The sequence below is a fragment of the Panulirus ornatus genome, chromosome 10 (genome assembly GCF_036320965.1).
Source record: "Panulirus ornatus isolate Po-2019 chromosome 10, ASM3632096v1, whole genome shotgun sequence".
NCBI lineage: Eukaryota > Metazoa > Arthropoda > Malacostraca > Decapoda > Palinuridae > Panulirus > Panulirus ornatus.
In genome coordinates, this window is record NC_092233.1 from 44441739 (window position 1) to 44457283 (window position 15545).

A 15545-nucleotide genomic window follows, 5' to 3' on the forward strand; every position below is an offset into this window, starting at 1 on the left:
TAAGTAATGAACAATTCTACTGTGAATTCTGGATTAAATCTATGAAAGGCATTAAAGACCAAAAAACCTTGAAAAGAAAACTAAGAAATATTTTTGATATCTAAAAACATGCAGAATACTGACAATATAATGTAACATACTTGTCAGAAAGGAAATCCTGAGGTAAGCATTACACTAACCTGAGAGAGGATTCTGTGACAGAGTCTTGTGTTTCTTTAAAACTGTTATCTTCTACATTATGGAGGTTGCAAACAGACAGCTCTTCTATTGTGTGCTGTTTGTTAACCTCTTGTTTGGCTGTACTTGTGTCATCTACAGTAGACTTAGATAAAATAACTTTGGAAGGAGTTTCATTAGTTGCATCTATGGTTTGGCTGTTAACATTACTACATGCACTTCCCTCATCTTCACTTCCTGCAATGCATATCATTATAACATTAGTCTTCTTTAGAAAGTTTGGCAATACAATATCGTTCATAAGATTTTTTCCATGCTTCTTTTCTAATTACCTATTTGTAATTAGGGTCCCATCTCTTGAACACTACTATCATAATGCATCTTAAATCTATGTACGCTGTCTATATTAACCATGTCCTCAGTCAGTACGTTCCATTCATCCATCTCTCATAAACCATTTAATATTTCTTTACATCAATGTTTGGAAGTTTCTTACTTAAATTCGTGTATTTTCTCTGTTGCTCTATCCCTACAACACTCAAAGAACTGTCTAATGTCCATATCCATGTCAATCTCCTTTGAAAAAGGTAAAGGGTGTGATCAACTCACCCCTTACTCTTCATTCTTCAAAAATGGGTATATTGAAAGCCTTCAGCCTTTCACTGTGTCTTAAATCTCTTAATTTTGGTGAATGTTTTGTATCCCTCCACTAGACCTACATGCAGTGACCAAACCTCAAAAGCATTTTCTAACTTTGGTCTTTTGTTGTTATGACTAGCCTGCTAATATTTCCTTATCCATACACTTGAAAGCTATTCTGATATGAGTCAGCAGGCAATTTGTCTCCTAAACCATTATCAAAACATGAGACTCTGGCAACAAGCTAGGGATGATTTCAACTCATAAGTCCTTCTCACACACAAAATCCTGATGCTTAATTTCTGCCAGTAATAATCATACTGAGGTTGTTATTTGCTGTCCCATCCTCATTACTTTACATTTGTATGGTCAAAATTCATCAACCAAGCCTGAGACCAACATCAGAGTCTGTTTAGGTCTCCATGCAAACTGATGTAATTCTCACTTTTTACTTCCCTTATGACTTATGCATCATCTGCAAACAGATTTGGGTAGGATTCCATCCTTTCAGGGTTTTTTTCACGCATGATCACTGCTTCCTGCATCAGAGAGTTAATGCCAGGAAACAGACATAGAAAGATACATCCACTCATATAAACATATATATATATATATATATATATATATATATAGTTTTTATCGAGGATGTAAGGCATGTGTACGTGTAGGAAGAGAGGAAAGTGATTGGTTCTCAGTGAATGTAGGTTTGCGGCAGGGGTGTGTGATGTCTCCATGGTTGTTTAATTTGTTTATGGATGGGGTTGTTAGGGAGGTAAATGCAAGAGTTTTGGAAAGAGGGGCAAGTATGAAGTCTGTTGGGGATGAGAGAGCTTGGGAAGTGAGTCAGTTGTTGTTCGCTGATGATACAGCGCTGGTGGCTGATTTATGTGAGAAACTGCAGAAGCTGGTGACTGAGTTTGGTAAAGTGTGTGGAAGAAGAAAGTTAAGAGTAAATGTGAATAAGAGCAAGGTTATTAGGTACAGTAGGGTTGAGGGTCAAGTCAATTGGGAGGTGAGTTTGAATGGAGAAAAACTGGAGGAAGTGAAGTGTTTTAGATATCTGGGAGTGGATCTGGCAGCGGATGGAACCATGGAAGCGGAAGTGAATCATAGGGTGGGGGAGGGGGCAAAAATTCTGGGGGCCTTGAAGAATGTGTGGAAGTCGAGAACATTATCTCGGAAAGCAAAAATGGGTATGTATGAAGGAATAGTGGTTCCAACAATGTTGTATGGTTGCGAGGCGTGGGCTATGGATAGAGTTGTGCGCAGGAGGATGGATCTGCTGGAAATGAGATGTTTGAGGACAATGTGTGGTGTGAGGTGGTTTGATCGAGTGAGTAACGTGAGGGTAAGAGAGATGTGTGGAAATGAAAAAAGCGTGGTTGAGAGAGCAGAAGAGGGTGTTTTGAGGTGGTTTGGGCACATGGAGAGGATGAGTGAGGAAAGATTGACCAAGAGGATATATGTGTCGGAGGTGGAGGGAACAAGGAGAAGAGGGAGACCAAATTGGAGGTGGAAAGATGGAGTGAAAAAGATTTTGTGTGATCGGGGCCTGAACATGCAGGAGGGTGAAAGGAGGGCAAGGAATAGAGTGAATTGGAGCGATGTGGTATACCGGGGTTGACGTGCTGTCAGTGGATTGAATCAAGGCATGTGAAGCATCTGGGGTAAGCCATGGAAAGCTGTGTAGGTGTGTATATTAGCGTGTGTGGACGTGTGTATATGCATGTGTATGGGGGGGTTGGGCCATTTCTTTCGTCTGTTTCCTTGCGCTACCTCGCAAACGCGGGAGACAGCGACAAAGTATAATAAACAAAAATAAATATATATATATATACATACCTATATATATATATATTTATATATATATATATATATATATATATATATATATATATATATATATATGCACATACACGTATATGTAAATCTTTTCTATCTAATATATTTATTATACTTTGATGCTGTCACCCACATTAGCGATGTAGCACAAGGAAACAGACGAAAGAATGACCCAACCCACCCACATACACATAAATGCCCACACATGCACATATACATACCTATATATTTGTTGAATGTGTTTGATGATAGAGTGGCAGATATAGGGTGTTTTGGTCGAGGTGGTGTGCAAAGTGAGAGGGTTAGGGAAAATGATTTGGTAAACAGAGAAGAGGTAGTGAAAGCTTTGCGGAAGATGAAAGCCGGCAAGGCAGCAGGTTTGGATGGTATTGCAGTGGAATTTATTAAAAAAGGGGGTGACTGTATTGTTGACTGGTTGGTAAGGTTATTTAATGTATGTATGACTCATGGTGAGGTGCCTGAGGATTGGCGGAATGCTTGCATAGTGCCATTGTACAAAGGCAAAGGGGATAAGAGTGAGTGCTCAAATTACAGAGGTATAAGTTTGTTGAGTATTCCTGGTAAATTATATGGGAGGGTATTGATTGAGAGGGTGAAGGCATGTACAGAGCATCAGATTGGGGAAGAGCAGGGTGGTTTCAGAAGTGGTAGAGGATGTGTGGATCAGGTGTTTGCTTTGAAGAATGTATGTGAGAAATACTTAGAAAAGCAAATGGATTTGTATGTAGCATTTATGGATCTAAAGAAGGCATATGATAGAGTTGAAAGAGATGCTCTGTGGAAGGTATTAAGAATATATGGTGTGGGTGGAAAGTTGTTAGAAGCAGTGAAAAGTTTTTATCGAGGATGTAAGGCATGTGTACGTGTAGGAAGAGAGGAAAGTGATTGGTCCTCAGTGAGTGTAGGTTTGCGGTAGGGGTGTGTGATGTCCCCATGGTTGTTTAATTTGTTTATGGATGGGGTTGTTAGGGAGGTAAATGCAAGAGTTTTGGAAAGAGGGGCAAGTATGAAGTCTGTTGGGGATGAGAGAGCTTGGGAAGTGAGTCAGTTGTTGTTCGCTGATGATACAGCGCTGGTGGCTGATTCATGTGAGAAACTGCAGAAGCTGGTGACTGAGTTTGGTAAAGTGTGTGGAAGAAGAAAGTTAAGAGTAAATGTGAATAAGAGCAAGGTTATTAGGTACAGTAGGGTTGAGGGTCAAGTCAATTGGGAGGTGAGTTTGAATGGAGAAAAACTGGAGGAAGTGAAGTGTTTTAGATATCTGGGAGTGGATCTGGCAGCGGATGGAACCATGGAAGCGGAAGTGGATCATAGGGTGGGGGAGGGGGCAAAAATTCTGGGGGCCTTGAAGAATGTGTGGAAGTCGAGAACATTATCTCGGAAAGCAAAAATGGGTATGTATGAAGGAATAGTGGTTCCAACAATGTTGTATGGTTGCGAGGCGTGGGCTATGGATAGAGTTGTGCGCAGGAGGATGGATCTGCTGGAAATGAGATGTTTGAGGACAATGTGTGGTGTGAGGTGGTTTGATCGAGTGAGTAACGTGAGGGTAAGAGAGATGTGTGGAAATGAAAAAAGCGTGGTTGAGAGAGCAGAAGAGGGTGTTTTGAGGTGGTTTGGGCACATGGAGAGGATGAGTGAGGAAAGATTGACCAAGAGGATATATGTGTCGGAGGTGGAGGGAACAAGGAGAAGAGGGAGACCAAATTGGAGGTGGAAAGATGGAGTGAAAAAGATTTTGTGTGATCGGGGCCTGAACATGCAGGAGGGTGAAAGGAGGGCAAGGAATAGAGTGAATTGGAGCGATGTGGTATACCGGGGTTGACGTGCTGTCAGTGGATTGAATCAAGGCATGTGAAGCGTCTGGGGTAAGCCATGGAAAGCTGTGTAGGTGTGTATATTAGCGTGTGTGGATGTGTGTATATGCATGTGTATGGGGGGGTTGGGCCATTTCTTTCGTCTGTTTCCTTGCGCTACCTCGCAAACGTGGGAGACAGCGACAAAGTATAATAAACAAAAATAAATATATATATATATACATACCTATATATATATATATATATATATATATATATATATATATATATATATATATATATGCACATACACGTATATGTAAATCTTTTCTATCTAATATATTTATTATACTTTGATGCTGTCACCCACATTAGCGATGTAGCACAAGGAAACAGACGAAAGAATGACCCAACCCACCCACATACACATGTATATACATAAATGCCCACACATGCACATATACATACCTATACATTTGTTGAATGTGTTTGATGATAGAGTGGCAGATATAGGGTGTTTTGGTCGAGGTGGTGTGCAAAGTGAGAGGGTTAGGGAAAATGATTTGGTAAACAGAGAAGAGGTAGTGAAAGCTTTGCGGAAGATGAAAGCCGGCAAGGCAGCAGGTTTGGATGGTATTGCAGTGGAATTTATTAAAAAAGGGGGTGACTGTATTGTTGACTGGTTGGTAAGGTTATTTAATGTATGTATGACTCATGGTGAGGTGCCTGAGGATTGGCGGAATGCTTGCATAGTGCCATTGTACAAAGGCAAAGGGGATAAGAGTGAGTGCTCAAATTACAGAGGTATAAGTTTGTTGAGTATTCCTGGTAAATTATATGGGAGGGTATTGATTGAGAGGGTGAAGGCATGTACAGAGCATCAGATTGGGGAAGAGCAGGGTGGTTTCAGAAGTGGTAGAGGATGTGTGGATCAGGTGTTTGCTTTGAAGAATGTATGTGAGAAATACTTAGAAAAGCAAATGGATTTGTATGTAGCATTTATGGATCTAAAGAAGGCATATGATAGAGTTGAAAGAGATGCTCTGTGGAAGGTATTAAGAATATATGGTGTGGGTGGAAAGTTGTTAGAAGCAGTGAAAAGTTTTTATCGAGGATGTAAGGCATGTGTACGTGTAGGAAGAGAGGAAAGTGATTGGTCCTCAGTGAGTGTAGGTTTGCGGTAGGGGTGTGTGATGTCCCCATGGTTGTTTAATTTGTTTATGGATGGGGTTGTTAGGGAGGTAAATGCAAGAGTTTTGGAAAGAGGGGCAAGTATGAAGTCTGTTGGGGATGAGAGAGCTTGGGAAGTGAGTCAGTTGTTGTTCGCTGATGATACAGCGCTGGTGGCTGATTCATGTGAGAAACTGCAGAAGCTGGTGACTGAGTTTGGTAAAGTGTGTGGAAGAAGAAAGTTAAGAGTAAATGTGAATAAGAGCAAGGTTATTAGGTACAGTAGGGTTGAGGGTCAAGTCAATTGGGAGGTGAGTTTGAATGGAGAAAAACTGGAGGAAGTGAAGTGTTTTAGATATCTTGGAGTGGATCTGGCAGCGGATGGAACCATGGAAGCGGAAGTGGATCATAGGGTGGGGGAGGGGGCAAAAATTCTGGGGGCCTTGAAGAATGTGTGGAAGTCGAGAACATTATCTCGGAAAGCAAAAATGGGTATGTATGAAGGAATAGTGGTTCCAACAATGTTGTATGGTTGCGAGGCAGTGGGCTATGGATAGAGTTGTGCGCAGGAGGATGGATCTGCTGGAAATGAGATGTTTGAGGACAATGTGTGGTGTGAGGTGGTTTGATCGAGTGAGTAACGTGAGGGTAAGAGAGATGTGTGGAAATGAAAAAAGCGTGGTTGAGAGAGCAGAAGAGGGTGTTTTGAGGTGGTTTGGGCACATGGAGAGGATGAGTGAGGAAAGATTGACCAAGAGGATATATGTGTCGGAGGTGGAGGGAACAAGGAGAAGAGGGAGACCAAATTGGAGGTGGAAAGATGGAGTGAAAAAGATTTTGTGTGATCGGGGCCTGAACATGCAGGAGGGTGAAAGGAGGGCAAGGAATAGAGTGAATTGGAGCGATGTGGTATACCGGGGTTGACGTGCTGTCAGTGGATTGAATCAAGGCATGTGAAGCGTCTGGGGTAAGCCATGGAAAGCTGTGTAGGTGTGTATATTAGCGTGTGTGGACGTGTGTATATGCATGTGTATGGGGGGGTTGGGCCATTTCTTTCGTCTGTTTCCTTGCGCTACCTCGCAAACGCGGGAGACAGCGACAAAGTATAATATATATATATAAATAGATATATTGCACATACACGTATATGTAAATCTTTTCTATCTAATATATTTATTATACTTTGATGCTGTCACCCACATTAGCGATGTAGCACAAGGAAACAGACGAAAGAATGACCCAACCCACCCACATACACATGTATATACATAAATGCCCACACATGCACATATACATACCTATACATTTGTTGAATGTGTTTGATGATAGAGTGGCAGATATAGGGTGTTTTGGTCGATGGTGGTGTGCAAAGTGAGAGGGTTAGGGAAAATGATTTGGTAAACAGAGAAGAGGTAGTGAAAGCTTTGCGGAAGATGAAAGCCGGCAAGGCAGCAGGTTTGGATGGTATTGCAGTGGAATTTATTAAAAAAGGGGGTGACTGTATTGTTGACTGGTTGGTAAGGTTATTTAATGTATGTATGACTCATGGTGAGGTGCCTGAGGATTGGCGGAATGCTTGCATAGTGCCATTGTACAAAGGCAAAGGGGATAAGAGTGAGTGCTCAAATTACAGAGGTATAAGTTTGTTGAGTATTCCTGGTAAATTATATGGGAGGGTATTGATTGAGAGGGTGAAGGCATGTACAGAGCATCAGATTGGGGAAGAGCAGGGTGGTTTCAGAAGTGGTAGAGGATGTGTGGATCAGGTGTTTGCTTTGAAGAATGTATGTGAGAAATACTTAGAAAAGCAAATGGATTTGTATGTAGCATTTATGGATCTAAAGAAGGCATATGATAGAGTTGAAAGAGATGCTCTGTGGAAGGTATTAAGAATATATGGTGTGGGTGGAAAGTTGTTAGAAGCAGTGAAAAGTTTTTATCGAGGATGTAAGGCATGTGTACGTGTAGGAAGAGAGGAAAGTGATTGGTCCTCAGTGAGTGTAGGTTTGCGGTAGGGGTGTGTGATGTCCCCATGGTTGTTTAATTTGTTTATGGATGGGGTTGTTAGGGAGGTAAATGCAAGAGTTTTGGAAAGAGGGGCAAGTATGAAGTCTGTTGGGGATGAGAGAGCTTGGGAAGTGAGTCAGTTGTTGTTCGCTGATGATACAGCGCTGGTGGCTGATTCATGTGAGAAACTGCAGAAGCTGGTGACTGAGTTTGGTAAAGTGTGTGGAAGAAGAAAGTTAAGAGTAAATGTGAATAAGAGCAAGGTTATTAGGTACAGTAGGGTTGAGGGTCAAGTCAATTGGGAGGTGAGTTTGAATGGAGAAAAACTGGAGGAAGTGAAGTGTTTTAGATATCTTGGAGTGGATCTGGCAGCGGATGGAACCATGGAAGCGGAAGTGGATCATAGGGTGGGGGAGGGGGCGAAAATTCTGGGGGCCTTGAAGAATGTGTGGAAGTCGAGAACATTGTCTCGGAAAGCAAAGATGGGTATGTTTGAAGGAATAGTGGTTCCAACAATGTTGTATGGTTGCGAGGCATGGGCTATGGATAGAGTTGTGCGCAGGAGGATGGATGTGCTGGAAATGAGATGTTTGAGGACAATGTGTGGTGTGAGGTGGTTTGATCGAGTGAGTAACATAAGGGTAAGAGAGATGTGTGGAAATAAAAAGAGCGTGGTTGAGAGAGCAGAAGAGGGTGTTTTGAAGTGGTTTGGGCACATGGAGAGGATGAGTGAGGAAAGATTGACCAAGAGGATATATGTGTTGGAGGTGGAGGGAACAAGGAGAAGAGGGAGACCAAATTGGAGGTGGAAAGATGGAGTGAAAAAGATTTTGTGTGATTGGGGCCTGAACATGCAGGAGGGTGAAAGGAGGGCAAGGAATAGAGTGAACTGGAGCGATGTGGTATACCGGGGTTGACGTGCTGTCAGCGGATTGAATCAGGGCATGTGAAGCGTCTGGGGTAAGCCATGGAAAGCTGTGTAGGTATGTATATTTGCGTGTGTGGACGTATGCATATACATGTGTATGGGGAGGTTGGGCTATTTCTTTCGTCTGTTTCCTTGCGCTACCTCGCAAACGCGGGAGACAGCGACAAAGTATAAAAAAAAAAAAAAAAAACATTTCGTTATTCTTTTTTATATTGTACTCTATCGCTGTTTCCCGCATTAGCGAGATAGCACAAGGAGACAGATGAAAAAATGGCCCAACCCACCCACACAAATGGATATACATACACATCCACAATTGCACATATACATACCTATGTATGCCGGCAAGGCAGCAGGTTTGGATGGTATTGCAGTGGAATTTATTAAAAAAGGGGGTGACTGTATTGTTGACTGGTTGGTAAGGTTATTTAATGTATGTATGACTCATGGTGAGGTGCCTGAGGATTGGCGGAATGCGTGCATAGTGCCATTGTACAAAGGCAAAGGGGATAAGAGTGAGTGCTCAAATTACAGAGGTATAAGTTTGTTGAGTATTCCTGGTAAATTATATGGGAGGGTATTGATTGAGAGGGTGAAGGCATGTACAGAGCATCAGATTGGGGAAGAGCAGGGTGGTTTCAGAAGTGGTAGAGGATGTGTGGATCAGGTGTTTGCTTTGAAGAATGTATGTGAGAAATACTTAGAAAAGCAAATGGATTTGTATGTAGCATTTATGGATCTAAAGAAGGCATATGATAGAGTTGATAGAGATGCTCTGTGGAAGGTATTAAGAATATATGGTGTGGGTGGAAAGTTGTTAGAAGCAGTGAAAAGTTTTTATCGAGGATGTAAGGCATGTGTACGTGTAGGAAGAGAGGAAAGTGATTGGTTCTAGGTGAATGTAGGTTTGCGGTAGGGGTGTGTGATGTCCCCATGGTTGTTTAATTTGTTTATGGATGGTGTTGTTAGGGAGGTAAATGCAAGAGTTTTGGAAAGAGGGGCAAGTATGAAGTCTGTTGGGGATGAGAGAGCTTGGGAAGTGAGTCAGTTGTTGTTCGCTGATGATACAGCGCTGGTGGCTGATTCATGTGAGAAACTGCAGAAGCTGGTGACTGAGTTTGGTAAAGTGTGTGGAAGAAGAAAGTTAAGAGTAAATGTGAATAAGAGCAAGGTTATTAGGTACAGTAGGGTTGAGGGTCAAGTCAATTGGGAGGTGAGTTTGAATGGAGAAAAACTGGAGGAAGTGAAGTGTTTTAGATATCTTGGAGTGGAACCATGGAAGCGGAAGTGGATCATAGGGTGGGGGAGGGGGTGAAAATTCTGGGGGGCCTTGAAGAATGTGTGGAAGTCGAGAACATTGTCTCGGAAAGCAAAGATGGGTATGTTTGAAGGAATAGTGGTTCCAACAATGTTGTATGGTTGCGAGGCGTGGGCTATGGATAGAGTTGTGCGCAGGAGGATGGATGTGCTGGAAATGAGATGTTTGAGGACAATGTGTGGTGAGAGGTGGTTTGATCGAGTGAGTAACGTAAGGGTAAGAGAGATGTGTGGAAATAAAAAGAGCGTGGTTGAGAGAGCAGAAGAGGGTGTTTTGAAGTGGTTTGGGCACATGGAGAGGATGAGTGAGGAAAGATTGACCAAGAGGATATATGTGTCGGAGGTGGAGGGAACAAGGAGAAGAGGGAGACCAAATTGGAGGTGGAAAGATGGAGTGAAAAAGATTTTGTGTGATCGGGGCCTGAACATGCTGGAGGGTGAAAGGAGGGCAAGGAATAGAGTGAATTGGAGCGATGTGGTATACCAGGGTTGACGTGCTGTCAGTGGATTGAATCAGGGCATGTGAAGCATCTGGGGTAAGCCATGGAAAGCTGTGTAGGTATGTATATTTGCGTGTGTGGACGTATGCATATACATGTGTATGGGGGGGTTGGGCTATTTCTTTCGTCTGTTTCCTTGCGCTACCTCGCAAACGCGGGAGACAGCGACAAAGTATAAAAAAAAAAAAACCATTTCAACGTTATTCTTTTTTATATTGTACTCTATCGCTGTTTCCCGCATTAGCGAGATAGCACAAGGAGACAGATGAAAGAATGGCCCAACCCACCCACACAAATGGATATACATACACATCCACAATTGCACATATACAAACCTATACATTTCAATGTATACATATATATACATACACAGACATATATATATATATATATATATATATATATATATATATATATATATATATATATATATATATATACACATGTATATAATTCATACTTGCTGCCTTTATTCATTCCCATCGCCACCCCGCCACACATAAAATGACAACCCCCTCCCCCTGCATGCACGTGAGGTAGTGCTACAAAAAGACAACAAAGGCCACATTCATTCACACTCAGTCTCTAGCTGTCATGTATAATGCACACCACAGCTCCCTTTCCACATCCAGGCCCCAAAGCTTTCCATGATTTACCCCAGATGCTTCACATGCCCTGGTTCAATCCATTGACAGCACGTCAACCCTGGTATACCACATCGTTCCAATTCACTCTATTCCCTGCACGCCTTTCACCCTCCTTCATGTTCAGGCTCCGATCACACAAAATCTTTTTCACACCATCTTTCCACCTCCAATTTGGTCTCCCACTTCTCCTCGTTCCCTCCACCTCCGACACACACATCCTCCTGGTCGATCTTTCCTCACTCATTCTCTCCATGTGAACAAACCATTTCAAAACACCCTCTACTGCTCTCTCAACCACACTATTTATATTACCATAAATCTCTCTTACCCTTTCATTACTTACTCGATCAAACCACCTTACACCACATATTGTCCTCAAACATCGTATTTCCAACACATCCATCCTCCTCCGCACAATTCTATCCACAGCCCATACCTTGTAACCATATAACGTTGGAACCACTATTCCTTCAAACATTTTTCCTTTCTGATATAATGTTCTCGCCTTCCACACATTTTTCAATGCTCCAAGAACTTTCGCCCCCTCCCCCACCCTGTGACTCACTTCCACTTCCATGGTTCCATCTGCTGCCAAATCCACTCCCAGATATCTAAAACACTTCACTTCCTACAGTTATTCTCCATTCAAACGTACCTCCCAACTGACTGGTCCCTCAACTCTACTGTACCTAATAACCTTGCTCTTACTCACATTTACTCTCAGCTTTCTTTTTTCACACACTTTACCAAACTCTGTCACCAGCTTCTGCAGTTTCTCACCCAAATCAGCCACCAGCGCTGTATCATCAGCGAACAACAACTGACTGACTTCCCAAGCTCTCTCATCCACAACACACTGCATACTTGCCCCTCTTTCCAAAACTCTTGCATTCACCTCCCTAACCACCTCATCCATAAACAAATTAAACAAACATGGAGACATCACACACCCGTGCCACAAACTAACATTCACTGAGAACCAATCACTTTCCTCTCTTCCTACTTGTACACATGCCTTACATCCTCAATAAAAACTTTTCACTGCTTCTAACAACTTGCCTCCCACACCATATAGTCTTAATACCTTCCACAGAGCATCTCTATCAACTCTATCAAATGCCTTCTCCAGGTCCATAAATGCTACACACAAATCCATTTGCTTTTCTAAGTATTTCTCACACACATTCTTCAAAGCAAACACCTGATCCGCACATCCTCCACCACTTCTGAAACCACACTGCTCTTCCCCAATCTGATGCTCTGTATATGCCTTCACCCTCTCAATCAATACCCTCCCATATAATTTCCCAGGAATACTCAACAAACTTATACCTCTGTAATCTGAGCACTCACCTTCATACCTCTTGCCTTTGTAGATTGGCACTATGCATGCACTCCACCAATCCTCAGGCACCTCACCCTGAGTCATACATACATTAAATATCCTTATCAACCAGTCAACAACAGGGTCACCCCCTTTTTAATAAATTCCAGTGCAATACCATCCAAACCTGCTGCCTTGCCAGATTTCATCTTCCGCAAAGCTTTTACCAACTCTTCTCTGTTTACCAAACCATTCTCCCTAACCCTCTCACTTTACACACCACCTCAACCAAAACACCCTATATCTGCCACTCTATCATCTAACACATTCAACTAACCTTGAAAATACTCACTCCATCTCCTTCTCACATCACCACTACTTGTTATTACCTCCCCATTAGCCCCTTTCACTGATGTCCCCATTTGTTCTCTAGTCTTACACACTTTATTTAACTCCTTCCAAAACATCTTTTTATTCTCCTTAAAATTTAATGATACTCTCTCACCCCAACTCTCATTTGCCCTCATTTTCACATCTTTCACCTTTCTCTTGACCTCCTGCCTCTTTCTATTATACATCTCCCTGTCATTTGCACTATTTCCCTGCAAAACTCGTCCAAATGCCTCTCTCTTCTCTTTCACTAATAATCTTACTTCTTCATCCCACCCCTCACTACCCTTTCTAATCTGCCCACCTCACATGCTTCTCATGCCACAAGCATCTTCTGCGCAGGCCATCATTGCTTCCCTAAATACATCCCATTCCTCCGCCACTCCCTTTTCGTCCTTTACTCTCGCCTTTTTCCATTCTGCACTCAGTCTCTCCTGGTACTTCCTCACACGTCTCCTTTACAAGTTCACTTACTCTCACCACTCTCTTCATCCCAACATTATCTCATCTTTTCTGAAAACCTCTACAAATCTTCACCTTCGCCTCCACAAGCTAATGATCAAACATTCCTCAAGTTGCACCTCTCAGCACATTAACATCTAAAAGTCTCTCTTTCATGCACCTATCAATTAACACGTAATCCAATAATGTTCTCTGGCCATATCTCCTGCTTACATAAGTATACTTATGTATATCTCTCTTTTTAAACCATTATTCCCAATCACCAGTCCTTTTTCAGCAAACAAATCTACAAGCTCTTCACCATTTCCATTTACAACACTGAACAACCCATGTACATCAATCATTCCTTCAACTGCCACATTACTCACCTTTGCATTCAAATCACCCATCACGATAACCCTGTCTTGTGTATCAAAACTACGAACACACTAACTCAGCTGCTCCCATAACACTTGCCTTTCATGATCTTTCTTCTGATGCCCAGGTGCAAAGGCACCAATAATCATCCATCTCTCTATTCACTCTCAGTTTTACCCATACTTTCTTACACTCATTCATGTACTCCCACCACTCCTGTTTCAGGAGTAGTGCTACTCCTTCCCTTGCTCTTGTCCTCTCACCAACCCCTAACTTTACTCCAAATCATTCACAAACCACTCTTCCTCTTTGCCCTTGAGCTTCGTTTCACTGAGAGCCAAAACATCCAGGTTCCTTTCCTCAAATATACTACCTATCTCTCCTTTTTTCTCATCCTGGTTACATCCACACACATTTAAACACCCCAAATCTGAGCCTTCGAGGAGTATGAGCACTCCCCACATGACTCCTTCTTCTGTTTCCCCTCTTAGAAAGTCAAAATACAAGGAGTAGAGGGTTTCTAGCCCCCTCCCATTGCCTTTAGTAGCCTTCTACAACTCGTCAGGAAATGCGTGGAAAGTGTTCTTTCTCCCCTATCCCCTATTTATTCATTTATTATACTTTATCACTGTCTCCTGCGTTAGCGAGGTAGTGCAAGGAAACAGACAAAAGAATGGCCCAACCGACACACATACACATGTATATGCATACAAGTCCACACACGCACATATACATACCTATACACTTCAATTTATACATATATATACATACACAGACATATACATATATACACATGTACATAATTCATACCTGCTGCCTTTATTCATTCCCGTCGCCACCCGCCATACATGAAATGACAACCGCAAGTGCGTGAGGTAGTGCTAGAAAAAGACAATAAAGGCCACTTCCAGGCTCCACAAAGCTTTCCATGGTTTACACTACATGCTTCACATGCCCTGGTTCAATCCACTGACAGCATGTCGACACAGGCATACCACATCGTTCCATATTACTCTATTCTGTGCAAGCCTTTCACCCTCCTGCATGTTCAGGCCCTGATCACTCAAAATATTTTTCACTCCATCCTTCCACCTCCAATTTGGTCTCCCACTTCTCGGTCCCTCCACCTCTGACACATATATCCTCTTTGTCAATCTTATCTCACTCATTCTCTCCATACGACCAAACCATTTCAAAACACCCTCTTCTGCCCTCTCAACTGCACTCTTTTTATTACCACACATCTCTCTTACCCTTTCATTACTTAGTCGATCAAACCATCACACACCACATATTGACCTCAAACATCTCATTTCCAACATATCCACCCTCCTTCACACAACACTATCTATAGCCCACGCCTCGCAACCATATAACATTGTTGGAACTACTATTCCTTGAAACATACCCATTTTTGCTTTCCGAGATAATGTTCTCACCTTCCGCACATTTTTCAACACTCCTAGAACTTTCACTCCCTCCCCCACCCTGTGACTCACTTCCACTTCCATGGTTCCATCCGCTGCCAAATCCACTCTCAGATATCTGAAAAACTTCACTTCCTCCAGTTTTTCTCCATTCAAACCTACCTGCCAATTGACTTGTCCCTCAATCCTACTGAACCTTATAACCTTGCTCTTATTCACATTTACTCTCAGCTTTCTTCTTTCACTCACTTTACCAAACTCAGTCACCAAATCTGCAGTTTCCCCCCCGAAACAGCCACCAGCGGTGTAGCAACAGCGAACAACAGCTGACTCACTTCCCAAGCCCTCTCATCCACAACAGACTGAATACTTCACCTTTCTCTCCAAAACTATTGCATTCATCTCCCTGACAACCCCATGCGTAAACAAATTAAACAACCATGGAGACATCACGCAACCTTGCCGCAAACCAACATTCACTGAAAAACAATCACTTTCCTCTCTTCCTATTAGTATACATGCCATATATCCTCCATAAAAA

General features: G+C 42.3%; 1 protein-coding gene across 1 annotated transcript in view; it reads right to left on the minus strand.

The window, feature by feature from the left end:
- LOC139750632 (Golgi-associated PDZ and coiled-coil motif-containing protein-like) overlaps positions 1-15545 on the minus strand; it is a 544937-nt gene that overhangs the window by 106163 nt on the left and 423229 nt on the right. The window contains exon 11 of the mRNA XM_071665307.1: positions 180-414. Within this exon, the coding sequence (XP_071521408.1) occupies positions 180-414 (235 nt within the window). The remainder of the gene's footprint in view (positions 1-179; positions 415-15545) is intronic.